This window comes from Oryzias latipes, chromosome 7 (assembly GCF_002234675.1).
Source record: "Oryzias latipes chromosome 7, ASM223467v1".
NCBI classification, from domain to species: domain Eukaryota; kingdom Metazoa; phylum Chordata; class Actinopteri; order Beloniformes; family Adrianichthyidae; genus Oryzias; species Oryzias latipes.
This window is the reverse complement of record NC_019865.2, coordinates 19,627,068-19,653,910: the sequence shown is the minus strand read 5'-3', so window position 1 is coordinate 19,653,910 and position 26,843 is coordinate 19,627,068. Positions and strand designations below refer to the sequence as shown.

Sequence of the window (26,843 nt, the reverse complement as noted above, 5' to 3'; positions counted from 1 at the left end):
GATTTAAAAAACAAAGAGATTCTGAACCTCTTGGCGACTCAAAATCAGATTATTTTGAGTGGATCCGGCTTTCTGGGGTTCGGTGTCAGTGAAGCAGAGTTTCATCTGTAAAATAAGGAGCTCAGAGACACATTTGGGTGTAGAGGACCGCTGCAGCCTTTATTCTCCTTTTCATTCACACACCCTGAAGTTCATTTGTCTCATTAAGTCATGAACCTGTCATCTGAACACCAATGCGGAAGTAAACAGTGTTACATACGCCCCCTCCTCCAGAGGTAACGTCCCGTTTTAACATAAAGCAAAAAGATGAAAGAATAGTCTGTTATATTAGCATTAGAACGTTGAAAATGCCAAAAAGTGCTTCTCCTCCTCAGACAGACGCATTACGCAGACGTAGAGATCTTGTCTTTGGAGGAAGAAAGGATTGAAGTGGACAGCTGCAGGGACACAGCTGTCTTCATCAAGGAGCTGCAGAGATCCTGCAAACCACCCATCAATAAATAAAACATTAATAAATAAAAAACAAATGAGCTTCCAAACATGTGGAATGTCATCAATAAACATTCAGCTCACCCGTTCCATTTAGTTTAGTCGGTCAGTCTGCTGCTGCGCTGCGTTCACTTGCTGCTCTGAATGCTCACTTCCACTTTAATCTCGTAACATTTCTAGTTTTTTTCTTGTAAATCTACAACTTAAAATCTCGTAATTTTACCTTTTTTTTTTTTTTGGTGGCCCTAAAACTCCGTCGTAGTCACAGCAAATTTGAAAAAAAAAAAAAAGGTGAAAAATTCTTAGCCTTATTTTGTCAAACTGAACGTTTGACGGCCTTTTATTTTTTTGCAGAATTTTTAGCTTTTCCGGTTTTTTCATCTTACAAGCCTTTCATTTTTTTTTAATCCATACATACCAAATTAGTGTTTGACAGTCTTCCAGGTGTGGATTTTGAAAAACAATGGGCTTCTTTGCTTCGCGTCCATCCGCTCTAGCATAACCACGGCCATGGTGAGCTTTAAAAATAAGTCTTCCACTATGCCTTCAGAAAATGTAATACTTGCTTCCTATTGTTGTGAGTTCTCTAAACCAGAAAAGCAGATTAAGCCAAGCTGCCTGTGCTAACGTGGTTCTGTTGCTGTGAGTAAGCTGGACTGGGCTTTCTTTTTAAGAATTACCAGAATGGTGGGGGTTACATTTATCACCACTTGAAGACGACTGCGGTTCCCAACATGCTCCTTTGTAAAGCTCAGAGATTAAACGGAAACTTTGGTTTCTAGTTTTAAGGTCACCTCCGTGGTTTTCTTACAACTTTTTCCATCAGTGAAATGTTTTATCGTCTTAAAGCTGGTTTTAGCTCCTAAAGCGCACAGCAAAATGTCTGCAAATGTAAAAAAATAAATAAAATTTAAAGGTGCAAATGGAGTACAAATGGTCAGCAGACGATCCTGTCTCCAAAGCAAATGTAACAAACGTCTCACTCGCTTGCTCTGACCTCAGTCGGATGTTAGACAAACGTCAGCTTACGTAAATACCAGTCTAGGAAAGGTGTTTGCAAGGGTTAAAAGCAGTTGCGATGGTTGGAAGCACATGGATGTGCTCATAGGGCGTTCACTCTCTCCATATGCTAAGAAGCACGTGGGCGTTTGGCTGCGATCACGTCACGTGTGTACAGTCCGCTCCTTCTCCTCCCCATAACACACACTCAACCCCCACACGCATACTTTCATACTTTCTCCTTGTGCTTCACCAGTCTCTTGTTCAGGGAGTCGTTTGAATCAATCCCCCAAACGGCCTCAGAAACCGTGAAGACTGAAGGACTCGGTTTGTTCTATGCCAATGTTGTTGTTTTTTTTTTAGAATCGGCGCGTTTTACAGGACACCTTGTATTGTGAAGAACAAAAGGTGTCACATCAGGCCATTACTTTCCTCTGATGTCGCTGACCCAGATTCCCGGTCACCAAACACCCCCTGAACCCTGCCAGCCAAGCCAACACACACACGTGTACACACACATGCAATATGTGTCACAGGACTAATTATCAGGAGCCTTCCTGCTGGAGGATAGGGCGATTCAAATTTCCATTCCTGAGCCCCCATTAGGTCTAGATTTAGAAGCAGGAAGACACAGGAAGCTGCTGGCCACTCTGCAGACGACAACAAAGACGGCAAAACTGAGCTCCGGCTGGCGAGTGTCGCTTGGTAAGCCAGGGCGCAGATGGAAACGGGGAAACGTCGAGCTGGGATGGTTTGATCGCAGAAACGGAGCTCGTGCAGCAGTCAGTCCTCCGGGAGAGGGAGGGAGAAGGGAGTTTAATTGTTTTTAATTGCACTTGCTTTCAAGTCCTGTGGAGTTTCCAGCTCGTGTAAGTTTGGTATTTCACAGATCTGTAGTACAACTGTGTATTTTATAGAATTTGTGCAGTTATGATCCAGCACTTTCTTCCAAAACTTGGGGGAATCCAGAGTGTTGGGGAGTGAAGGTAGGACTGCTCTCAAAGATGACGTCCATCGACTCCCAGAAACAGAACATCCCCTGACAAATGTCTGACTTGGAAACGCATTTTTTTCATTTTTTTTCCAGAACACAAACGCCTTTTTCTCCGCTCTGTCTCCTTTCTCTCTTTCCCTCTCTCCTGGTTGGAAACAAATGCAGATCTGTTTTTCCGCACATGTGGGTGGTGTCTTATTAGCCTCGCTCCAAGGATCTGCCTCTCAGTTGAGAAGTCCACTTTCCAGCTCTCACCAACTTTTCTTTTTCCAACCTGACTTTGTCTTTTCTTTTCCTTCCCCTACCTGTGTTCAGATAGCTCCCAGTCCGGCCAGGATCAGGGAGCAGGTGTCCCGGAGCAGTTCACTGGCCTCCTGCACGGATCTTCTCCTGTCATTGACTCCCGCGAGGACGCCTTCAGTCTCCCAGCTGTTCTGCCAGCCAACCAAGTCCAGCCGCAACAAAGGAAAGCTGCTAAAGTCAAACAAGAACCCGCTGCTCCGACGCAACCCGCTCGACCCAGCATGGCTGCCATCTTTGCAGACTGCGATCCAAAAGCAATTTATGCCACTGTGAACAAGGAGCCCCGGGACTCGGGCTCCGGCGCACGAATACGCCCTCCTGGGGACCTGAAGTTGGCCCGCAGCCTGTCCAAGTCTGACTCTGACTTGCTGGTGTCCCCACCTAGTGAGGATGAAGGGGGCCTGGGAAACCGGAGCGAGTCTGTTTCCAACTGCAGCTCAGGGAAGAAGAGGCTGGAGAAATCTCCCTCTTTCACCTCAGAATGGGACGAGGTAAGCGGTTCAGACGCTGTTTGTGACCAATCTGTTCTGTATGTCGATTTAATTTATGTTGACAGAAAAATAAAACATACTTTTGGGCAGCTTTTAGAAGTCAAATGGAAGAAATCTTTTGGAATTTGCAGTTTAAACTACCTGAAACTGCAATCAGAATTTCTACGCTTGCAATGAGCAACTGACAGCTATGTTGATACAACAAACCTTTTGCATTGCTTCCAGAAGTGGATGCAATATAGTATAGTTGGATTTTTCCAGAGTTTGGTTTACATTTTTATTGGAGGATTCTCCAGAACCATTTCAACACCTCGGTTCTTAGTCTGCAGACGGATGAGGAGCTTAAGAGAGCTCAGTGTAAAGGAGATTAGAGAGGACAAGAATCTGGGGATGAACAACTCTGAAGACAATAATGCAGAAGGCAGAGATTTCTATGTTTGGACAAAATTTGGAAGCTGCAGATTTGTGTCTTCAGCTTTAAGCTCTTGTGTTGCTACCGACTCTGAATACACAGACAGGTGTGAAACACACACACACTCGGATATCCAGCGGCGGGATCATTCCGCAACCTTTTCTCCACCTCTTCATGCTGGAATACCCAAAAGATTAATAATTTACAGATTGTACTAACAAACCCAGAGCAGATATAAACATAGTTGAGTACGCTTACATTGTTGACATTCCTCATTGGCTTCTTTCACCATCTTCCGTTGGCACTTTTAAACGCATTTTTGGGCCTCCGTTTGCTTCCAGTGTGAGCTGTAGATAAACTTTACTGTTTCATGGTCTGCTTGAAACGTGCATTTCTGATGACTGACCATGCTGGGTATCATCATTATCTTCAGGGTTCCTTTAGCTGGCCCTATTGGGGATCTCACAGCCTGAAGAATCAGTTTAAAGTCCACTTTTTTGCTGATGGAGAGTTTGTTTGTTTATGTGCATGTGTCAGTGTTTTGCTTAAAAATACTTATGTTTTTGGAAAACAGTATCTTACATCAGCGATTTCACTTTTTTTGTGACCATATTTTGCCAGGGGTTTGTTGCAGTGACGGTCTAGATAAGGGGTGTCAGAAAACTGCTCATTTCCCCTAAATTCGTCCTTTTCTGCAGCTGATTACCTCAATCACGTGTTCTGCTAGTCAGAAGCTACAATGGCAGCTTAGTTGAAAAACATGAAGGACACAGACCCTCGAGCCTGGAGTTTGACACCTGCGGTCTAGATGGTCTTTTCAGCAAGGACGTTTTGCATTTTATTCGCGGTTTAAACAGTTCTACCTGATGCTTGCAGCATTTGCAGTACCACTAAAGCTGCAGCGGCGGTCAGGAATGGATCTAGAGCCTTGAGACGAGTGATAAATCTCAAGAGTTTGCCTTTTCGATCATGAAATTGTTCAATTTTAACTTTCTATTTTTTTTCTTTTATGAAATTGACACCATTAGGGAGATTCAGTACTCACTTTCAGTGTTTAGATCGGCCAACTCAACTCATCTACACCAGAGCTTTTTTTCAAGCATTCTTTGGATCTTGCAGATTTAACTTGTATATAATACAAGGTATAATCTTCTAAAAAAGGTATAATCTTCTACACACTAGAGTATCTTTTTGTGTTTGTTAATGAACAGTCCCATGAACAGAAAAATGTACAAGACACATCTTTTAACATTGCAAATGCTTAATATATTTGTACTTCTTTTTGAATTGAATTGTTCTTAAAGGCAACAATGACTTTGGGGATTCCATTACTTATTACTATCCTGTTGCTGTATTTTTTTTTTTGTGTGCGTGGATAAAATAAAACACACACACGCTCAAGTGCTTTATGCCATGTACTTGTCAGCTAAAAGATTAGTGAGATTCAGTGACATCTAGCTACAAAAGTTACAGATAAAAACCAGCTTTAACATTCCTGTACTTCACCATGTCTGTTCTTAGACATGATAAGTCCTCTCTGGGTTTTTGTGTCTATTTTGGGATACAGTAGAGATATTGTGGTTCATTATATCAGACTGAAGGACTGTGACCTTCTTTATCTGTGGATTTAAATTGTGTAAAAAACGCAAACCACACAGTATATCACCCTGACATTTTAGGATCTTTTTTTCTCTTTGTGATTAACTGTAATTCCAACTAAAAAATACCCTGTTACTACAGGTTCATTTTATGAGGTTAGAACAGTTAAAAAAAGCTTTTACGGTATGGCAAAAAAAAGTATTTGTCAGTTGCTGATTGTGCAAGTTTTTCTGCTTATAAAGATCAGTTTAATGTAATGTTTATCATAGGTACATGTCAACTATGAAAGTGACGGAATGTAAAAAAATTACAGGAAATCAAATTGGAATAATTTTTGAAGAGTTTATTTGCATATTAGTGCAGAAAATAAGTATTGGCCCAATAATAAAGTTAATCTTAATACTTTGCAGTGTAATCCTGGTTGACAGTGGCAGAGGTCAAACGTTTCCTGTAGGTCTTCAGCAGGTTTTCACTGTAGCTGCTATAGTGGTCCATTCATCCATACGGATCAGTATCATGTCCCCTTTGTAGGAAAGCAGTTCTAAAGCATGATGATTCCACCCCCATGCTTCACAGTGTATGTAGTGTTCCTGCCTTCCTGTGCAACTTAGCATTCTTCCCCCTCCTAATACAGCCAGTGGCATTTATACCAGAGTTCCTTTTTGGTCTCATTCTCCCAATCATCCTCTGGATCATCCAGATGGTCTCTGGAGAACTTTGTATGGGTCTGGACTCTGGACATGTATTAAACTAAGCAGGGGTAGGGACCACCGGAGGATCTGAATCTGTGAAAATGTAGTGTGTTACTGTAGTAATAACCTTTGTTACTGTGGCCCCAGCTCTCATCATTCCATTGAACAATTCTCCCCATGTAGTGTTGGGTTGTCTCCTCACCAGTCTCAGTATCTTTTGTACCCTACCAGGTGAGATTTGGCATGGAACTCTAAGTGGAGTGAGTTCAGTGATCTTTTATTTCTTCCAATTTTTAGTAATTGCTCCAACAGTTGATCTCTTACTGTAGGCTAAATGGTGAGTGGCGTATACTTATATAGCGCTTTTGTACCTTCTTCAAGGCCCAAAGCGCTTAACAGACCCATTCACCCAGTCGCACACACATTCACACACTGGCGGCGGCTCCGCTGCCGAACACTGGCACCAACCTCCCACCAGAGGCAAGGTGGGGTTCAGTGTCTTGCCCAAGGACACTTCGACCCATTGGCGAACCTGCTATCTTACGACCATGGGTCGACCGCCTTACCGCTGCACCACAGCCGCCCCGTTCCAGTTCATCCCAGTTTAGTTCAGGTAAACTATCTTGTTCCTTGTGTCCTTCGATAGCTCTTTGGTCTTGTCATGGTGCAGAGGCTGCAGTCTGACAGACTTGTTTTGTCTAATTATCCACTTTCCAATGCACCTCTCCTCCTCACACTTCACTAGAGGCCTGTGTCCCTTTAGAGCGTGACTGGATTACGACAGCCGTGTCATTCCTTTCTGCAGACTGCTGCTCCTCCCTGATAGCCAGTGCAGCCCCTTGTGATGCCGGAGCTGTCCCCTTCCCTCCGGTGCTAGACTCAAAGAGCACAGGAGCCAATCTGTGAGAGGCTTGAGCAAACATGAATCCGCATCTTTACTTGCTCTCCCATCTGGGATTACAGGATGTAGAAATCTAGGTGAAGATTTATGGGAAAGAAAAAGATTTAAGGTTATTTCACCAGATAACTCAGCATTTATATGAAGTGCATTTGACGTTTGTTAGTGGTGAAACTTACATTTGACAAGGATTTAATCAACAAACATTTCCTCTTTGCCACGATAAAGAAAAGGCAGTTTCACGTCCCAGGCTTATATTTTGTGTAGCAGAAAGCTTCTGTCTTCTGAACTTGTCGCAATGTTTCAAACTCTTTTTATGTCAAGAGCCTGTCAGCTTGATCGTACATTTATGCATGGCAGCAAGAATACATTTAAAATGTAAAAGCCTTAAGCTTCAGTGGGTAAAATGAACGCCTGCTGCCTCAGCTTTAAAAGCAGAATTTTCTGCTTTCTTGGTAATTTTTGAAATGACTGAATGATATGTCTGTTAATGTGAATTCTTCCCACCATCACTGATTCATTTGTATATTTTTTAAATGAGCTGTTTGAGGGAAGCAGGTGTAGTTGGAGTCGAAAGCTTCCCTTGTCCTTCCTCCTCTGCTTCTCTTCAGTCTTCATCACCACGGTGCCTGAACCGCCGTGACAGCCATCTTGCTGGTCACGGCTGGCCGCTCTGCAGCACTCTATAGAGCTGTTTGACAGCGTTTGGCCAACAGGTCCCAGGACACCGCCAATCCTCTCACGGGTTCACACGTCCCATTCCAGGCATCCTTTTTTCTCTCTTGCTGTCTGCTTTGCTAAATATTCAAGTTCTCACAGCCCCCTTTCATTTCTGTATCAGTCTTGCTCCCTTTCCTCCTTTTTTGAGTCCTCCACCCCCCACTCCACCGGATCCCTTGTCTCTTGTTATAAGACAAGGGGATTTGACTTGCATGAGGTGTTGGCCTATGCATCTCTCCATTTAAGGAGCTGGGTGTGTGCGTTTGTGTGTAAAGCCCATGCTAATGCGGGTTGGTCCTTGCAATCAGACTGGAGATGACAATTCAGGGGTGACATTGTGTGGACCAGCTCTCCCAGAGAAGAGAGAATCTGAAGGAGAGGACCACTGCATCCCTGCTTTGCTTTAAACTTCCACCGACGCAATGGCCGCAATAAAACCAGCATTTGTGAGTATTGATCCTCTCATAAGCAGCAGTGCCAGGGGCCCGTCTGTCCTACGCTTGCTTTGTATGTCCGCCGGAAGGAGAAAATCCTTTTTTTGTGTATTTCAGAAGACGTTACTTGTTCGGTCTTTTTCACTTATTGGAGATTCTTTGCCACATCAGGTTTTCGCCTCTTCATCGTACAGTTTTACTGGTGTAGAGTTTGTTATTGGAGAAGGCCGTCCATCTTGACATTTTTAAATTTAAGTCTTCTGGTTTCTGCGAGCTCATTGCTGCGTTCATGCAGCTTTTATATTCTGTGTCCTTGCTTTCGGTTTCCAAGCCATCTCTTGTGTCGGAGTTGCTCAGATCAAATCGCAGCGTGGGCTTGGGAAGAAGAGCCCTGGTGTAGCCAGGACCAAAATTAAATCTTTTACTCCCCAACAGGGAGAGAACAGAGCATGACCACGGGAGACTGCAACATGCAGTTACCATCTTTTGTCACAAGTTTAGCCACTGGCCTTAGGGGGTGTCCTGTCTGTCAAGTAGGGCGAGGAACTGCCCCGCTTTAAAAAAGTAATATCGACCTGATAGAGAGGAGTTTTCTGAGTTGTGCAGGAGGGTCACTGTACTTAAAAACAGGACTATTTTTGGTACCAACACTGCTGACGGTGCTTAGTCTCGTTTTGACATTGGGATGTTGGCACTGACCACTGCACAGGGGGGGTGTTTGTGTTCCCATATGATGCTATTCATTAGTCCAGAGTTTTTAGTCGGCCTTTGTTTTGTTGCCAGTATAAGGCCAAGCAGTCCAGGCACGCTCTCTCTGCCGTTTTAAATCTCCTGAAACCCTCTGTCAGCCACAATGTATTCTTCCCAGCATTCCCTTTTCTTTGTTGGCACACAGTTTGCAACTCTCAAAGTTACCATTAAAAGATATTGTCTAATCCCAACTGTAGTGGAGTGAAGTTATCCTGCTTGATGCCATGATAAATGGGTTCAAGCCCCCCCTGTAGATCCTCTCACATCTTCTCTAGCTCTTCAGCTGTTGACCTCTACCTCATCGGTGACCTCTGACCCTGCTCTTTGTACCCTCCTGCTCATAGCGAGTCCCTTTAACAAAGACTTCTTTTATTTTAGGTCTGTGAATTGATTCAGTTTCACAGCGCCATAACACATTCCACTCTCTAGTCTCTTCTAGCTCTCTTACTTCTGAATATGACTCTGGAATATGAATTTGAAATCTGGACTTTCTGTTTCTGCGGATGGCAATTATCTTGAGTAATTTAGTGGGTCATATCCCCTGATAAGGATATATTTACCCAGTTCCACGCTTGTCTGTCACAGGAACTGCCCCTGACCTCAACACTTGTATTTCTAAATCTGTTATTCTGCACAAGAAAAGCTTATACTTTGAAATCTGAAAGCTTTAGAACTCATTTTTGTGACAGTCTGTCCACTTATTCAGAGCAGTTACAGCCGTTCACAGAGCCATTCTGAGATGGTTATTGGTGTGACAAATATGAAACTAAATATTATTTTCTCCTCAGATGGAAATGATTGCATTTGCTCTTGGAGAGAATGTTCTTTATTGTCCCTCTGTGCTTGCCGTTAAGGCATTTCCCTTTGCCGCTCCTGTAACGCGAAGTCTTTGATTTAACCCATGTCATTGTAAACGGTTTGATGGACTGGATCCAGGATAAAAGTTGGCATTCTTTTACAGCTTCTTTAAAATGGGTAAAGCCAAAATAAATCCGGTTCTATGAAGTCATGTGACATGAAAGCAGATCCTGCTTTAAAAAGTAGCCTAGTCGTCCACACGAACTCATACAACAAATGACCTTTACCTGTGACTTTTTATATGCTAACTAAACAGATGTGTTTATGGAATTCGTCTCACACTTTGTTCGGAGTTATGGCCCGTTTATGGAAGTCTGGCACAGTTTGTGCTCGTACTGAATTTCTGTTTTTTCTAGATTACTCGCTGGACATTTGGAGAGCAGAATCTTTTAAAACTAATTTATTTTATTATGTAAACATGTTATTTATTTAAATGCCTTTAAATGGAGCCTCACTGTTACATAACTTTAGAGGGTTTACCACCAGCATTTGTGGATGCTCACTGACTATAAACATAAATGGAGGTTATTAGTTTTATATTTTGTTTTAAGTGTTTTGGTGACAAGTCAGAATTTGGATCAAGAGTTAAGATTGTGATAACTTGTGTGTTGAAAACAATGGTGGATTGATTTAGCAAATTTTAAAAAAAGAAAAAAAAGGATATAAAAGGGTGCTTAAATAATGTCTTTACTCGTGTACCACTGCAACTTCTTAAACATGTTATTTCAACCATTTAAAACAGTTCTAGGGTTATCTGAAATTGTCCTTTATTAACTAATAATGGTTTTAATGCAACTAAATACCACTGACAATCTGAGCCCTTTCATCAAATTTAATGGAAGTCAAAGCTTAAACCTTCTCTCAGCAGAAAGGGAGGACTTCTCCTGTTCCAAAGCTGCGAAGATCTAAATCCTGTGACAATGTGAGATGTTCATATATATATATATGAATGCTGCTGGTACTTTTGGGGGGGGTTAGCTCTGTTCTCCTTTGGGGTATTCTTTTTTTTTTTTAGGGAGGGCGTTGAAGGCCTTCTTTCTCCGGCTTTCCTTTTGAAATGAAATAATCTCTTGGATTATTTGTTTTATCTCTGAGCAAGCAAAAAGGCTTCCTTTCACTAACCAATGTTGGAATACTCAATGAAGTTGTTGTCATTTAAAGCTGAATCTCGCTTTGTCCTTTTAGGATTTATTTTACCTTTAATAATGCTTTTTTTTTAAAAATATTTTACTTGTAATTTTCGACACAACAATCTTTATTAGTGACCTAAACGCACATTCTGATCTTTGTTTGTGAGCGGTGTCTGTCACTCATGCTGACAACGGACAACTGCAATTAGTAAAAGTAGAATAAAATAAATAAGATACATTCTAAAAATCTAAACATCTGTGAAAAGATCTGCAAGGTTGTTGTTTGAAAATATGGCTCCTATCTTTTCTCTCCATTTCTGGTCCTGTACCTCTGTGGGTCTGCTTCATCTACCGTTCTGTCTTGAAACAAGTGCTTCTAAATAACCAAGCTCTTTTTTTTTTTTTTTTTTTTTTTGCTGCCTGCAATAAGTGATGCTATGTTCATATGTATTAAACAATGGTTCAGTCTAAAAAACTGCAATAAAAGTATAAATTATGAAGTTATGTTGTGGCCTTCGTGATGTTTGTATCCTTCACTTCTCCTAACCTTTAACCACAGCCTTAAAATCCTTGCATGGTTGGTGGGCTTATGGGTTTGAATGGGCTGCCAGGTGTTTTTGGGTGATGATGTGTGTAGCTGTGTGCCTCTTTTATCATTAATCCAGTGATGGGCTGATGATCAATTTGGCCCTACATCAGACAAGAGAGAGACACCAACAAGCTAATGCTTGGACATAGACTGGAGTTCAAACTTTTGCAGCTGAACTGTTCGCCCTATTGTTCAGCTATATTAACGGCATGGGCAAAGCTGGCATGAGGAGGCCTCGCTGTTCAGTGCATGGCTGCATTTCTTCCTGCTGTAGCTGCTGAAAGGTGGAGGTCGCCATTTGAAAATGCCTCTTGAAGCATTCTAATCTCTTTTTTTCTATTTCTATCTTCAGATCGAGAAGATCATGACCCTTATTGGTGCTCGGATCGACCTTTCCGGCGAACAGCAGTTTGTTGCACCAGGTACAGTAACCATCCATTTATACTTCAGTGATCATCATTATATACTGATCATCTAAGCTGCTAGACATTTAACTTTTTAAAAGTTAGGAATCAAATGATACTCCTACACAGCTAAACTAATTTATTGTTCATTATTTTTCACATCTACTTGGTTGGTATAAAAAAATAAAACCTCTATGCACTGTTTTTTAGTCAGTGTGCCGTGGTATATTAGTATACTATGAGGCATAGTCAGGTGTGCTGTAGGAAATTGTTCAATTTCACTTAATTTGTTCTAAAAAACATTTCCTATTGCTAGGATATCAGTTTTCACACAGAATAGTTAGGAAAATGAAAAATTTCTTTGTGTTAATTTGATTTCTGTTCAGACACTTTGATAAGAATGACTCTACTGCGATTTTGCCACAACTTTGGCCAATCGCTCTCATGTTTGTAAAGTTTGACCCTTGGAGGCTTAATCAAACGCATCATCAATCTAGCCATCAGACGTGGTATATGCTAGAGATGGGGTTGATGAAATTGTTTAATCGATCTGAATCCATCCAAGCTTAATAGATCAATAGTCCATCCATAAAAGTATAGATCAATCTTTTATGCATTTCCTTTTCTGGTGTCTTAACGCTTAACAGCAGTAAAACCTAAGTCCACTAGCTTGATGCTAACATATAATGGAATTTCCCATAGGACGGCTAATGCTGACGCTCGGTCTACCTAAACGTACATCACTGACTAAATGAACAACTTTATAAACTCAGTCATGAATTTTCTAAACTATATTAAGGAAACTTTTTTTTTAAAGTAACCATTTGTGGTCTAAAGCACAGTTTTTTACTCAAATATTCTGGAATAAATTGTAGTGCGATAGCGCAAGCTCCACTTAGTGGCCAAACTTAAAAAACGCCGTCCAGGAGAGGCAGAACATTTATTTTTGTAATATGAGTCATTTTTGTAATATGAGTCATTTTTGTAATATGAGTAAGTTTAGAGCCTTTACAATGTTAATGATCTGTACATTTTTGTTGGAGCTTCTCTGTTTGAGAAACCATGTTACACTGTATGGTGTTACCAATCTGATTGCAGTAGTCTTTTACTAATCAAATCATTTTGCAGTTTCAAGTATAATCATAGTTTTGGTACAATATCAATATTGGCGGATATTAAATATTATTATATCAGTACACCTAAACCAACATTATTGGGTTTTGTAGTTTATCTGTCATGACAAGAGCTGCCTAAAGGTCTTTTTGTTGGAAGTGTTTGACAAGTTCTCCACTGTAAGCTGCAAAAACAACTGGTTTTCAAAACAAAGGTGCAGAAAATGCATTTGATTTGATCCGTCGCTGGGATTTCAAAATTCTGTACGTGTTTTTCTGTGTCATCTGGATTGATGGATGATGCCGGTACCCAATCAATCGACGTCCTCCCCTTTCAGCATTCCCCTCCAGCATCCCTCAGCCTTCACCTTCACTCTGCAACCCTTTTCAATCTATTCAGACACTCATCCTCACTTTCCCTGCACCGTATTATTTTACCCCCCTGGTTTATTATGCCATGGACTGAAGTAGGCTGTTAAAATATTAATCTCTACATATGTCAGGGGTGGCAGCTCATTTTTCTCTGTAGTCTGGAAGAAAGCTGACAGTGCTGCAGTTGAGTTGTTAGTCCTGTCCCTGACTGCTTTTTTCCTTTTTTTTTTTTTTTTTTAGCCTGGTCTGATGCTAAACCCTCTGATCCGTATGGAAGCCTCAGCCTTTCAGCTGCCAAGCCTATAGTTCAATATTTCAGACAGCTATTGAGAAGCTCCCAGGCAAAAAAAAAACTTGTCTTTGATTCAGCTACATAAAGCTCCACGACTTAATTTTCCCCTCTTTAATATTCAAGCATTTGCCCACAATGCTGGGACTTGATTGGTTACTTCCCTGCAGTCTCTTGCATCAGAGGGATCGGGATGCATGCTGCAGAAACACACGAGCAGAATAAGGCTGTAGGAGATGTAGGTGGAAGAGGATTACAGGGCAAAAGAATCTGGCCAACTTTGAGGAGGATCCGCCACCTGCAGTGTTTTCAGAGATGGTGGTAGAGAGAGTAGAGGAGAGATAGGAGGGGAGGGGAATGAGTGTGCACCGGCGGGACAATGGGATTGCACTCGGCAGCTTTCCTGATGAGAGTCTGCTGCTGACCAAACCTCCCTTATTTTTTTTTTTTTTTTTTACTGTTTTGTATTCAAAAACACTTCTGGATGCAACTTTTTTTTTAAAACCATTTTAACAAATGAGAGTGGATTTTTGGATCTTTGCTGGGATGATTTGTTTCCTCTAAACTTCCGGAGTCACTAAATGGATTTAACTGGTGTTTGTATCACATCAGGAACGAGGTTGCTAGAGGTTTAGCAGATAAAAAACGAGAAACGATTAGGATTTAGGCTGTTTCAGGAGTTGTTTTGGCATTTGTGGTAATGCCTGTGCCTAAGTTATGCTAGACTGCCTTTTTTCTTGGCTGAAACAAATCTTGTTTAATTGAAGGAATTTGACAGTCAGGAACTCTTTCTTACTCTCATTCGTCTCTGGTCGGGTCAGTTTTTGTCTACCTGTGATTGAGCATTTAACCTTTTTTCTGGTTTACTTGTCGGATCTTTTCCAGTGATCAAGCAGTTTGTTTGGAATTTGTGTAGATCACCTAAAAAGTTAGTCGCTGTCAGCTCAAGTCCCCTTCACCCCCATGCTTTACCCCTGCGTCCAGGGGCAATTTCATCCATCTCGCCTTCTGTGGTTTGGCCCCCGCAGCCCAGCGGGAGCTAACGCCCGGTCCACAAAGAACACTGTCTCCTTCACCGTCTTGTTGCCGATGCGCTCGGCTGTGCTGGCCCGTAATGATGTGGCGATGCCACGTCTCGTCCTCCGAGTGTCGCTGCTACCGGCTGAAAGGTTTCTCCCTGTTGAAGCGCTTTCCCCTGTCAGCAGGTGCTTCAGGCCGGCTGCTGGATCAGCCCGTGGGCGACTGGCTGGAGCATGTGGGGCTGCCTCAGTATGAGAGCAAACTGCTGCTAAACGGCTTTGACGACCTGCACTACATGGTGAGTTCCTCGGGGGCTTTTATTGCCTCACTTCTCTGTTTATGACACTTTTCCCATAAATATACCTTGTTTGTTGCTTTGTTTATGAAAATAACAGTTTTTTCTCCAGCCTTCGACGCTGGTTTAACTTCAGCATCTACATGTTGGTCTGGTTGATGTCTTTAACGTTTGGCTTTCCGCTGAAGTCCAGCGCTTAACAAACTCAACAGGTTTTGTTTTCCGCAAATCTGCCTCCACATTTTGATAACTGAGTCTAAAATGCAGCTTAAGGGGCTGCAGCCGTAAATCTGTCTCTGGTGTGCAAACGCATTGAAACGATGGGGTACGTCAGCACGGCCAGCACCACTCCCTGACTCAGCATGCAAAGACAAAACGCAGCCAAAGGTCGTCCTGTCCCACTGGAGGTTTGATCAAATGTACTGAACACATGGATTATTAAAAAAATGCTGCAAATTATCAAACTAATATAATAAAATGTTCCTTCTGTTAAATATTTTACATTTTTGTAACCTTTAATCTTTATTCCATATTTTTTTTAGTAATGAACTCCTGTTGTTTAGGGCTTGCACTGAGAGTAAAAAGAAAATAAAAAGCTCTCAGCAACAGGGAGGGGAAGAGGAGGCGGGGTTGCTCCTGTTCAACAGTCAGGCAAATTTCTAATGAACTCTAATGCCGCTCTCAGAAGTTACGTCCTAGAAGACGACACAAGTTTTTTTTTCTTCCATTTTAGCTAAAACTGGCATAATCCTAATTAAAATAGCACTGAGAACGCTGTTAAAACAGATCAAAAGATGATCGAAGTGGAACTTAAAAGCAGATCACATAAGATGGTGACTTATGGGCTTCTTAAAGTTAATTAAACTGTAAATATAATCCCTTTCCAGCAGTAAAAAATTGATTAACTTTTAGAATTCGTTTCTATTTGTGTTTTTGCCTGAAGAAATGAACACAATGAATCTTTACAGCTTTCCTGAAAAGCAAGCATTCATAAATACAGACTTCTCCATTTCACGGTCAAATGTGACTGTTTGCAGTTTTTCCTCGTGCAGCGTCAGTCTGGTTTGGTTGCATGCTGGTGCGACGGTGAGCATGATGTTGTTGAATAGTGTTCCGGCTTTAAACTGTGTCGATTCTGCCACTCAGCACGCTCTGCTCTCTGAGCCGGCCCTGCAGGCTCGCTCTAAAAGCCGATCGATATCAATTTTTAGAGACGAAACCAATTAGGGGCTTTTTATCGACTTGTGAAGCAGATGTCCCGTCCAGATGCAGCCCCGCTGCTGCTGTCCAGTGGTGTCCAAAAAAGCTCCTGGTTGAAACAGAACAGCTCCCCCTTTTTTTTAATTTTTTGCATGTGTTTCATGCAGTTTCTGCTGGCTGCGTCATGCTCAACAGAGCCAGCCTTCTGCTGGGGCTCCTCTTTGTCTGACGCTCGCTTTAATGTGGTCAGCAAGGGAAGAGCAAACATCCGTGGATATTTTTATTTAGCAATGATTGCTTCTTCAAAGAGAGCTCAGTTTTGATCCTCAGGTTCCAAAAACGGTTGGAAGAACACCAAGACATGAATCTTTTTGGAGTTTTTCTGCTTCGTCTCTGCAAAGTTAGTCAATCTAACAGTTTCCCTAAATGTAGAACCGGCTCATCTTTCTGTATCAGAAATAAACAGTCAAAGCTGTCACACTGGATCAAACCAGTGAAACTAAACCCTGTAAAAAAAAAAAAAATCCATAATGGTTTCATGCATTTTAAGCTTAGTGGTTTTAAAGTGGATTAATTGATGACTCTGCTGTGCAGTGATGGTGATCTATTAATACTTCTTTTAAGCGTGTTTACGCGCAAACTACATTTTCCTCCCAAACTATGAATACATAAACAGCAGAAACTATGTCCAAGAAAACGACACAGGTTTTTGGATTTTGGCCAAAAGTGACATCGTCATAATTATAAGATCACTGGGAACGCTTTAAAAATAGATCAAAAGTTGATCGAGTGGGTCTTTGAAGTTGCTATGGCAACAGATTGTTGAATTCCCCCCAAAAACCCTAATCTTTACTTATCAACGTGACGTTTTACTGCTGCAGATTTAAAAACCAGGTTTGTCATCATGGTTTTGTTTTCATCAAGGTTTTTTTTTTTTTTTTTTAAGAGGAGATCACCTGTTTTACCTGAGTTTACTGTGTGGGACATCATAATCTGAGTTATTGCTAGGCTACAGACCTCTCTGGAGAGATGAACCATCCCCTTCTGCATGGCGAACTTTCCAACACGTTTTTAATGTTTACGTTCCTAAATATGAAGTTTTTTTAAACACATTGTGTTGCTTAGAGTTACGTTTATCGCTATACAACCAGATGCAATAGCTGCCTTTTGATGATCAAGAGAAAAGAATGATTCTCACACTCAACAGTAACAAAAAGAATCCCTCATCCCCTCATTCAACCCAGGAAATGGGGGGCTCCAGTATGTCAGAGCAGAGATCCCTCCCTCTTAGAAAAAAGAAAGATTCATTTATCAGTGAATCTCCAGAAGGAGGATAATGCAATCGCCCACGGACTTTGATGGAGTCATTATTCATCCAGCTCCCTATAAAGTTTCAGAGAAATCGGGTTGCTTCTGAGAGAGAAAGGCTTTTAAGTTGGGAGTTTAATGGATGATAATGTGAGTTTTAACCAAGACTGAGGATCACCATGATGGACGTGGCTTTTAAAAAGCTCAGGTGCTCTCAGGAAGTTTATTTTTTTTCTCCCTCCCTGTCATTTAAACAGAAAACCAGCTTCAACTAAAACATCAATGAGATGATAAAACAGGGAAACTGATACCGTTTTTTTTATTATTTGTATGAAACAAAACTGACGTTTTAGTGTCCTCTTTCAGCCGGATCCTCTTTGTGTTAAGTGCAGGCTCTCCTACATGGTGCTGTGTGTGAGGGAGCACACTCAACCACTTTTTCACCTTAAGGTGGAATTGATGAGTCTGCCATGTGGATCCTGAGCTATCACAGTATGCGCTTGAGACAGCTGCTCCTGCTGATCGTGACACTTCAGCAGATGAGGTTAAGCTGCTGACCCAAACCCCGCCCCTTCCTTTTTCCTGCATCCATGGCTCCCACTCGACGGGATGGATCTGGGCTCCTACCAGCTCCTCGCTGCCGCAGTAACGGACTCCAAATAAATCAGGGGAGGCGAGTCAGGTGTTTTGATTTCCAAACTGCTGTCAGCCCCAGGACTCCTCCTCGTCCATCTGAGGAATGCTGACCGCTCTGCATCTCTGCCACTGATTTATGGCTCTTTTCCCCACTATCCATTACCTGCCACGCTGTCTCAACCTTTATGTCTAAACAAAGACCTGCTTTAGCATTGTTTACCACAACTCAGCCACCCACACCGGCACACTTCCGCCCCACTAAGAGACAATTGACATTTATGCTTATGGGGAGTCAGCAGATGTGGTGGGGGAGTCTAACTGTATGTTGAGGCTCAGTGTTTGCGGTTTTAATCATCAGGCTACACTTTCACGTGTTTTCCTAGAGCCGCACGGTCATGAGTGCCTCCTCTCCCACTTCCTGCACGATAATAGCGGTGACTCTGGTGTTTGTCTTTTGGCTTTGCAGGGGAGTAATGTCATGGAAGACCAGGACTTAAGAGAGATTGGAATCACGGACACGAGCCACAGGAAGAAGATCCTTCATGCAGCACGCGCCTTTCCGAAGGTAACAAGTCCAGACCTCCTCAACCTGTAAAAACACATGAATGTGCTGCACGGGTTGACATGTATGATAAAGTGGATTTATAGTCCAAAAGTGAAAAACAGTCTAACCTGCTATTTGATTATGTGCTAGCTTTAAAAAAACCTGAAATGTCTTAAAGACCCACTTTAATAAAGATTGTGCTTTTAACGTGTTCTTGTTGCATTTTTCGTATGGAGGACATTTATTTAGAAAATTAAGCCTAAAATTGAACCTCTGAGTGTTTCTTTATACAAATTGTTGTGGATCCAGAGCAGACGAATAAATTCCATCTGAAAAAGAGATTACTTGATGCACAGAAAATAAACCCTCCTCCGCTCCATTCTGATGCATCCACCTGCAGACTTATACATCCATGTACCGTCTTTGTTTTCCCTCGTCTGAACTGGAATCTGACTCAAACCTATGCGGCTGGATATCTCCGATATTACTCGCCATTTTTGTTGCACCAGTATTATTAGGTCGGGGGTGTGAGGGACTGTAAGCTAGCGGGAGAGAGTGTAAGTTTTCAGCAACAGAGAGGGGGGAGGGGGGTTGCTCCATGCCAACAGTCCCGCCCACAACCAATTTCTAATGACCTGCTCTGCAGAAACTATGTCCTAGAAAACGACATGGGTTGGTACCACTGGAAACGCTTTTACAGTGGATCAAATCCTGCTGTCGAAGGTCACTGTCCAGAACCCTTCAAAGCATCTGAGATGGCTGATCTGCTCTCACACAGGTGAAAGCGCTGGGCTGTGACGGCAGCAACTCCTTGTCCGCCTGGCTGGAAAATCTGGGTCTGCTGGAGTACTTGCCCAACTTCCTGGCCAGCAACTACCACACCCTGGACTGTGTTAAAAACCTCTGGGAGCTGGAAATCGTCAATGTGAGTCACGCTGACTTCCATGGACCGCACGTGGAAAGGGGGGAAAGTCAGGTTTTGAGTTTGTCTGAAGGAATTTAGTTGAACAGTTGAAGCTCAGAGTGGAGTTCACAGACAGTGAAAAGTAGAAGTTGCACACAAGGACAGAACAGCAGATGTAGAAACTGTATTGGTTGGTTGGTTGTGCGGCAAAAATTCTTTTTGTTCTCTAAAATTAAATCGTGTTTTATCGTAGATTCTACTGTATCTTTAGTCTCATTTTACCAAGGTTTTTCCTTGTTAAAGTCCATTTCTAACACTTTTAGTTTGTTGTTGTGCTGTCTTGTCATTTGGCTTTTGTTTTATTTAAAAGTTCTTTAGTGTGCTAATCCAACTGTTAAGAAGCTGTACCTTCTAAACATGTCTACAGCAGCGTCGCCCAACCCCAGTTCTTTAGAGTTGCCACCCTGCTTGTCCTCAGTTGCCCCTGCCGTACCTACTGCCAACTTACCTAGAGGAAGTTTGTTTAGTTGGAATCTAAAACGATCTGACCCCGGTAGAAAGAGTTGGTGGTAGATGGCGGAGGATCTTGAGGGGCTTGTTTTGCAGCAATTCATTCATTGTACCCGCCGGGTTAATCCTGTGTAAAGTCTGGTCTGGTTTTCCTAAAGCTTTGGCCATTTGAGAACATTTTCTCTGTTTCCGTCCCTCAGGTTCTGAAAATCACCTTGCTTGGCCACAGGAAGCGGATCATCGCCTCCTTAGCAGAGAGACCTTATGAGGAGCCTCCGGTGAAACCCCCCCGCTTGTCCCAGATCAGGGTGAGAGCTTCTACACTGCATGGGACGATGGTGCCCCCCCCCACACACACACACTTTCCAATTCAAGTTCAGTGTGTTTCATTTTTAGATACTGAAATGTAAAGCTTACATTGTAATAAGAGAGGACAGAAACACCCTCTAAGGCTTCAGCTTTATTCTTTTCATTTTTATTTTATATTTCCACCTTAGGTTGTGTTTTTAATAATAAAGATTTTGAAGATTGAATCAAAATAGCCCAGTCTCTGGTCAAAACACAGCTGAACTATGTTTTTTTTAAAAAAAAAAAGCTGTCCATCACATCCCAGTGTCCCTGTTTCTCCAGTGTCAGGACCTGCCAGGATCTCCCACCTCTTCCCCTTTCAGTCCGATGGATCAGTACTCCGGACGCTCAATGGACCCCCTGGTGCCTGCAGGAGAGCCCAGCAGGAGGAAAGGGGCCGAGAGCGACTATGAAGCTTCCCAAAGACATCGCACTGAGCGCCACAAGCCTCACGTATGTGCTTTCTCTGAGAGGTGCTTTGTTGTGATGTAGCAGTTAGGAAGATTTTCCGCTAATCCTGTGCCTTTTTACTGTCATCAGGAGCGGCACGAGGAGTGGAATCGGGAACCTCGCTTGACTCTGAGACCCCCTAGTCTGGCTGCTCCATATGCTCCGGTCCAGGAGTGGCACCACCAGCCTGAGGAGCTCATTTTTGAGTCCTGCTCCTATGAAGCTAACGTACAGAAACACTTTGCCTCTAATGCTCTCATCAGATGCTAAATTACGATCAATCCAACGCGTTCTTTGTCGTTTGCTTGCAGTACCTCGGTTCAATGCTTATTAAAGAGCTGAGGGGCACAGAATCCACGCAGGACGCCTGTGCCAAAATGCGGGTGAGCGGGAACTCTTGGTGGATTGTCGGTGGAGGATGTTCAGTTTCATCATATTTTTTTTTACACTCATCTGTGGCCACATTTCTTTCAGAGATCAACAGAACAAATGAGGAAAGTTCCGACCATCGTCCTCTCCATCACATACAAAGGCGTCAAATTCATTGACGCAGCCAATAAGGTCAGCAGATACCATTTTCAAAGCGTAACTATTGGTCTTTTAAACAGGATTATGCTGTTTTTAGAAACGATTTTTTGATTTTGCCTTAAAAAAGACATAAATCACGATTAAAATACCACCGGAAATGCTTTCACAATAGATCAAAAGATGATCGGAGTGGAACTTTAACATTTAGTTAACTGCTGCTATCCAAAAAACCTTATTTTGCCTGTAATATAGTCTGTGTTCATGTCAACAAAAACACTCATGTAAAGTATATTTACACAAAAAAATGGACAATAATCCTGAAGATATAGAGAAATCTTTGGATTGTAGAAAAAATCAGTTTTGTCCAGAATTGAACCTGATTAAAATGGTTTGATGGGAAATTTAGAAAGCATTGCATATACAAACTTTGCAAAGGGTTATTTAAGCAAACTATAATGAACTTCAATAAAAGAGCCTTTCAAAGTCTGGAATCGTTTTCTTCTCCATAGTTTTTTCCTTCCTCTGTGAATATTTAACCAGTCTAAAGCTCACTCATACTTCTTGTGCTTCTCCATGCAGAACATCATTGCAGAGCACGAGATCCGCAATATCTCCTGTGCAGCCCAGGACCCGGAGGACCTGTGCACGTTTGCTTACATCACTAAAGACCTGCAGACCAGCCACCACTACTGCCACGTCTTCAGCACGGTGGATCTGGTGAGGACTTCTCTGAGCTTCAGAGCAGGGATTCATTTAGGAAACCAGGAGGATTGGAAAACGTGTTTTTGTCACAGCTTCCAGACTTTAAGCAGACAGGAAAACAGAAGAAATAAAAGTGAGCAGATAGAGAGCAGTTTTAGCATCATTTTTGGAAATTACACCCAAAGCATTTATTCGGTTATTTATACAGTTTTCTTCTGGAGTTTTTGGAAGTTTGTGATGAAATTCTAAAAGAAAAAAACTTTACTAACTTTTCTTTTAAAATAATAATATCATGTTTATTTTTACTTTGGGGAAAAAAAAGGAAAGGGACTTCTGTCAAAGAAATGTTCTTGAGGAGTTGCAAACATCAGTGTATCCGGTCATCACTGTTATCTCCACACTTGCCCCATCTCCTCTGAGTTTCACGCTTCGGCTCTTCTCGATAGCCTCCTCTGGGATTCGGCTCCACCTCAGCCCAGATAAGCAGCCCTCCATTACCTGCTGGTGTCCCCCAGAGATCCGGCGATCGGGCCTTTAATCTGAGCGCCGTCATTTGAACAATGCAGGCTTTTCTCCTGATGTTTGTGGTTATCGGAGCTCTGCTGTGTCCTCTGTGCGACTCATATAAGAGTCCGCCCATCCCACCTTCAGCTGCCAACATCACAGAAGTTTGATAACCATCGCCGGCGGCAACAAAGCTGTTCATTTTTATTAATAATTCGGGTTTAGTATGCTGCTGACCTCCGGTCTCTTCATCAAGTTAAAAGGTTTGGCTGGTTTCATAAACCATAACTGAAACATGCAGCTTCTTCACTGTTCTCCAGATGAAGCAGCTTTTACAAGTTTTCAGAGCTAATCGAAGGAATTCAACAGCTTTCCCTAAAGGTAGTAGCAGTTAGCCTGATGAGTTACCCTTGTGCCGGAGTTTGCCGGCCAGAGCTTTTACTCTATGATCTTCCTCCAGAACCTGACATACGAGATCATCCTGACGCTAGGCCAGGCCTTTGAGGTGGCATACCAGCTGGCTCTGCAGGCCCAGAGGACCAAACAGCACCAGAATCTGTCTGCAGGAGCTGCTTCTGAACTCTCCGACACGAGGCCGGGCAGACCTGTGCCCAGACCCCGGGGGAGTATACGCAAATCAGGGGTGAGCGGAACAACAAGCATGTTTTGTTGTTTTTTTTTAGCTTGCATGTTGCTAATAAAGAGGTGTTTTGAGAGACATTTTATTTTATGATCAGCTATCAATTCTTTTTTGTAGAACAGAAGTCTGCTTTCAACTCTTTTGCTTTGTTTTTTGCTGTTTAGTCTTGTATATCTTTATCTCATCAGTCATTCTTCTAAGATCATAATATCCTCTAAGTGATTATTATGACGTTTATTTTCATCATAACTTCTGATCATTTTTTCCCTTAACGTAGTGAGATTCACTATGAGATGCATTCAACAGAGGAGGACCATCAAGCCTTGTCTTTAGCCCCACCCCCAGCTTGTTTTTCTTCTATTCCCCGTTGATTAACTCGATCAGGTGATTCAGCTTTAATGAACCAAACAAACCTGATCCAGGTAAACTGCAGAAACAAGGGTGGGGATAGCTGGAAAACAAACAGGGCGTTGGAGCAGGAGGCCTTTGGATGAAGTGTTTGGCTTTGGTGCCCTCTAGTGGCTGATTTATAATATGACATTAAAAGCTTTTCTTCACCTGTTTCACGCATCACAGTGTTTGCCCAAAGTGCCCAAAGGCGCCTTTACAGTTTGATTATTGACCCTTTCTCTTTAGAAACTATAGCATGATAGCCAGGATTGGTTTGCTCACCAACAGGGACTAAGAAAAAAAAGCTCTCAAACAGAAATTCACAACAGCTCAGCACTGACACAGATATTTGGAAAATTATCAGCACATGTTTGTTGGTGCAACTTAGAAAATCTGATATGTGTTGATATTTTTAAGTAAAAAATTAGTGAGCTATTTAAAAACAGACATCTGTTCCTCTAATTATTTCAATAATAGAAACAACAGTGGCACAATATGAGGAATGGATGATATTAGTGATCAATATTGTGATGATATGATTTGTGAAACATGGACAAATAGCAAAACAAATAATTCACTGAACCATTTTTATTCAAAACCGTCAACACAACTGAAATGTATTTCCAAATGACCCACATCTGCATAGAAAGTGGGCATCCAACATAAAAGGGCTCCGTCTGTTTGGTCAAATGCGTAAAAGGCTCGATTTGTTCTTTTTAAATACTTCGAGCTGCCATGAGATTGTTTTAGCATATTTGCAAACATTTAAACTAACTATTGGGGGAAATGGGGAAAATCATTTTTTTTAAATAACAGAAATATGGCAGCCAATCATTTACATTGTTGTATTAAAAACATTGAGGAAGGACATACGCTGTTACCTTTTCAAATTAAAGCTTCGCTTCTGTCAATAAGAAGAACTAGCATTGGTTTGTTGCATCTTATTTTGAAATTTTTCAGACTGTAGGCTGCTGGAGTTCTTCCTTTTTCATGAATTCTGTGTGAAGAGTGTTGTCTGGTAGCTTTTAGGTTCATGTGTAGTTGGTTTGTAACGGTGTAGCGTAAAGGTTTAGAGCCTGAAAACGTCTACATCCTGTCTGTCTGCAGGGGGATCTGCTGGAACAAGAGGGGGACCCTCAGTCCCAGAGCAGTGCTGCCTGGCTGGTGGACTCCAAGGAATCCAAGCGCACTATCAGCACTAAGTACGAGACCACCATATTCTGAAAGGAGCTCCTCCTTCCTCCTCCCCATGGGCCTTGGTCTCACCTTTTGTCCCTTCACCTCCTCCTGTTGTGCCTTTTGACTGTGACTCCTCCCTGCTCGCCGCCTCGTTGTCTTCCTCCGATGGTCCTAACACTAAAACACGCTTTCCTGCCTATGTGGGCAGCGCTTTGCAAGTGCGCCCGTCACCTTCACCGCTCCCGCTGTGGCCCGTCTTCCCCGCTCTCCTGTTTTTGTAGCCCCCCCCCCCCCCCCCCCCCCCCCCCCCTCCTCCCTCTTGTTTTCTTTCAGTGATCAGCTCTTTTTCTCTCGCTGCATTAGGCGCCGGCCGCTCTGAAGCGCTCCTCTCACACCTGTCACCTCCTGACTCCCGTGAGCAATTGCCGCTTAGGCGAGCGCCACCCCCCTGCACATACCCTGTACCTGGAGGGGCGTGTTTCCTGAGGAAACAGCGGAGCTGCTTCTGTAATTCTATGCATCATCGGCAGGATTTGGCTTCTGCTCAGTGGGATGTAGACTTGCAGGCATATGGGGGGGGGGGTCACGCCTAGCTTCCTGCTTTGAAGGAAAACGGGGCTAAGATCGTAGCACTGTGATGAAGTCCTCTGTCGCACTTTCTGGAGGGAGGGGCGGCGAGATTCCCGCCGCTGCTGCAGAACACGGATAGTCTGGATCATCTCAGCTTTAGAGTGAGCAGAAGGACTTAAACCCCTTCCTCTGAGACAAACCAACCACGACTAAGCACTTTTACCAAATCTCCAAGTTTGCATGAATAAGTGCATTTTTTCCCCTTTCTTTCTTTCTTGTCACTACGAATGCCTTTGTTCTTCATTCTGTCAGTGCTGCCTTTGCGTTTCTTCTGTTTGCCAGCAAGTTAATATTTCACCGCTGACGGTGAAAAGAGTTAACCATTTTTTAAATGGAGGGAAGAGGACAATCCGTAACTTTTGTGCTTTTTTTTCTTCTTTTTTTTTTGTTTTAGTCGATGATGAGCTGACCTGTGTGTCTGTGTGTCCCCCCCTCCTGCAGCTGAAAACTGTGGCTGCTCCCGGTCAGTATGACGGGACAGGAGCGAGTCCTGCTGCGTGGCAGACGGGACAGCGTCCCACCTCCCACGCAGTAGACTGCATCGCCTCTTCCAGCAGAAGACTGCGCCACGGTTCCTCCCTCGACTCTCACCTCCTCCCTGACGTTCATTAAGACCCCCGCCGCATCAGAATTTTTTTTGGGGGGGGGAAATGAAGCAGCAGGTTTCACAGCAGAACTTGTAGCTGAAGAGGAAAGGGGGAGTCAGTTTAGACTTCACCCTGCAGGTATCTTCCTCCCTCTTGAATCCCAACGGTGGAGATCTCTGCATTCTGATCGAGATGAACTCAAACCAAACACTACAAAGATTTTTTTTATATCTATATTTTGTGCTTTTATTTGGTACGAAATTGTCTTTATTACTATCATTATTTTTTCATAGGAGTGGAACTGGATCAGGTGTGGTTCACAGGTTTATCAGTCACGAGCATAATCTAGGCGAGGCAATTGAGGGAAACCTGCCATGCAGGGTTGGTACGACCGTCAGTGAGACTGGTTGTAGTTGCTGATCATTGATGGTACTTTTTTGACGCGTAGCTGTGCGTCGGGGTACCCCACCCCACCCGCCCACCCCGCGGTACGATGCGTGACTCAGACGGACACGCAGTCTCCAGCCACCCACCCGGTCCTGTTCTGCTTTTGCACATTTGCCAAGGATCAGGAGAAACTTTGGATCTAATCTGACGACGACTTAAATGAGAACAATTGGGGATTCTGGTGGTCTATATTTTGATACTTGAATGATTTTTGTTTTTATAAATATATATATATATATGTATATGTATGTATGTACCTATGTAATTTTTTGACGTTTGTCAAATGAGAGAAAAGGACTATGTCTTATAAATGAAACATATCGTGAGCAAAAATACTTTGTGGTTTAAAAAATAAAGACTGAGAAAGTGATATAAGAGGGACCTCACTTTAAAGAAAAGATTGTACATAATCTTAGTCTTCCAGTCTTTTTTATGATTATTTTTCATAATTGTTCAGCCAATAAATGTTGCAGTTAGAACTCCTGA

At 42.6% G+C, this 26,843-nt stretch overlaps 1 protein-coding gene across 8 annotated transcripts in view; it reads left to right on the top strand.

Moving 5' to 3' along the window:
- Nucleotides 1-26,843, top strand: part of anks1a (ankyrin repeat and sterile alpha motif domain containing 1A) — a 54,921-nt gene extending 28,078 nt beyond the window's left edge. For 2 of the 8 annotated variants that reach the window (XM_023956743.1, XM_023956736.1), the window contains 14 exons: nucleotides 2,798-3,276; nucleotides 10,508-10,561; nucleotides 11,711-11,780; nucleotides 14,738-14,853; nucleotides 18,461-18,559; nucleotides 19,317-19,463; nucleotides 20,153-20,260; nucleotides 20,583-20,753; nucleotides 20,841-20,978; nucleotides 21,062-21,133; nucleotides 21,225-21,311; nucleotides 21,858-21,995; nucleotides 22,945-23,127; nucleotides 24,622-24,992. In XM_023956743.1, coding sequence (XP_023812511.1) covers nucleotides 2,798-3,276; nucleotides 10,508-10,561; nucleotides 11,711-11,780; nucleotides 14,738-14,853; nucleotides 18,461-18,559; nucleotides 19,317-19,463; nucleotides 20,153-20,260; nucleotides 20,583-20,753; nucleotides 20,841-20,978; nucleotides 21,062-21,133; nucleotides 21,225-21,311; nucleotides 21,858-21,995; nucleotides 22,945-23,127; nucleotides 24,622-24,738 — 1,979 coding nt within the window. In that variant the 3' untranslated portion in view covers nucleotides 24,739-24,992. Of the gene's footprint in view, nucleotides 1-2,797; nucleotides 3,277-10,507; nucleotides 10,562-11,710; nucleotides 11,781-14,737; nucleotides 14,854-18,460; nucleotides 18,560-19,316; nucleotides 19,464-20,152; nucleotides 20,261-20,582; nucleotides 20,754-20,840; nucleotides 20,979-21,061; nucleotides 21,134-21,224; nucleotides 21,312-21,857; nucleotides 21,996-22,944; nucleotides 23,128-24,621; nucleotides 24,993-25,056 lie in introns of those variants that run through there. The other 6 variants (XM_023956740.1, XM_023956739.1, XM_023956738.1 and 3 more) reach the window with 6 other exon arrangements.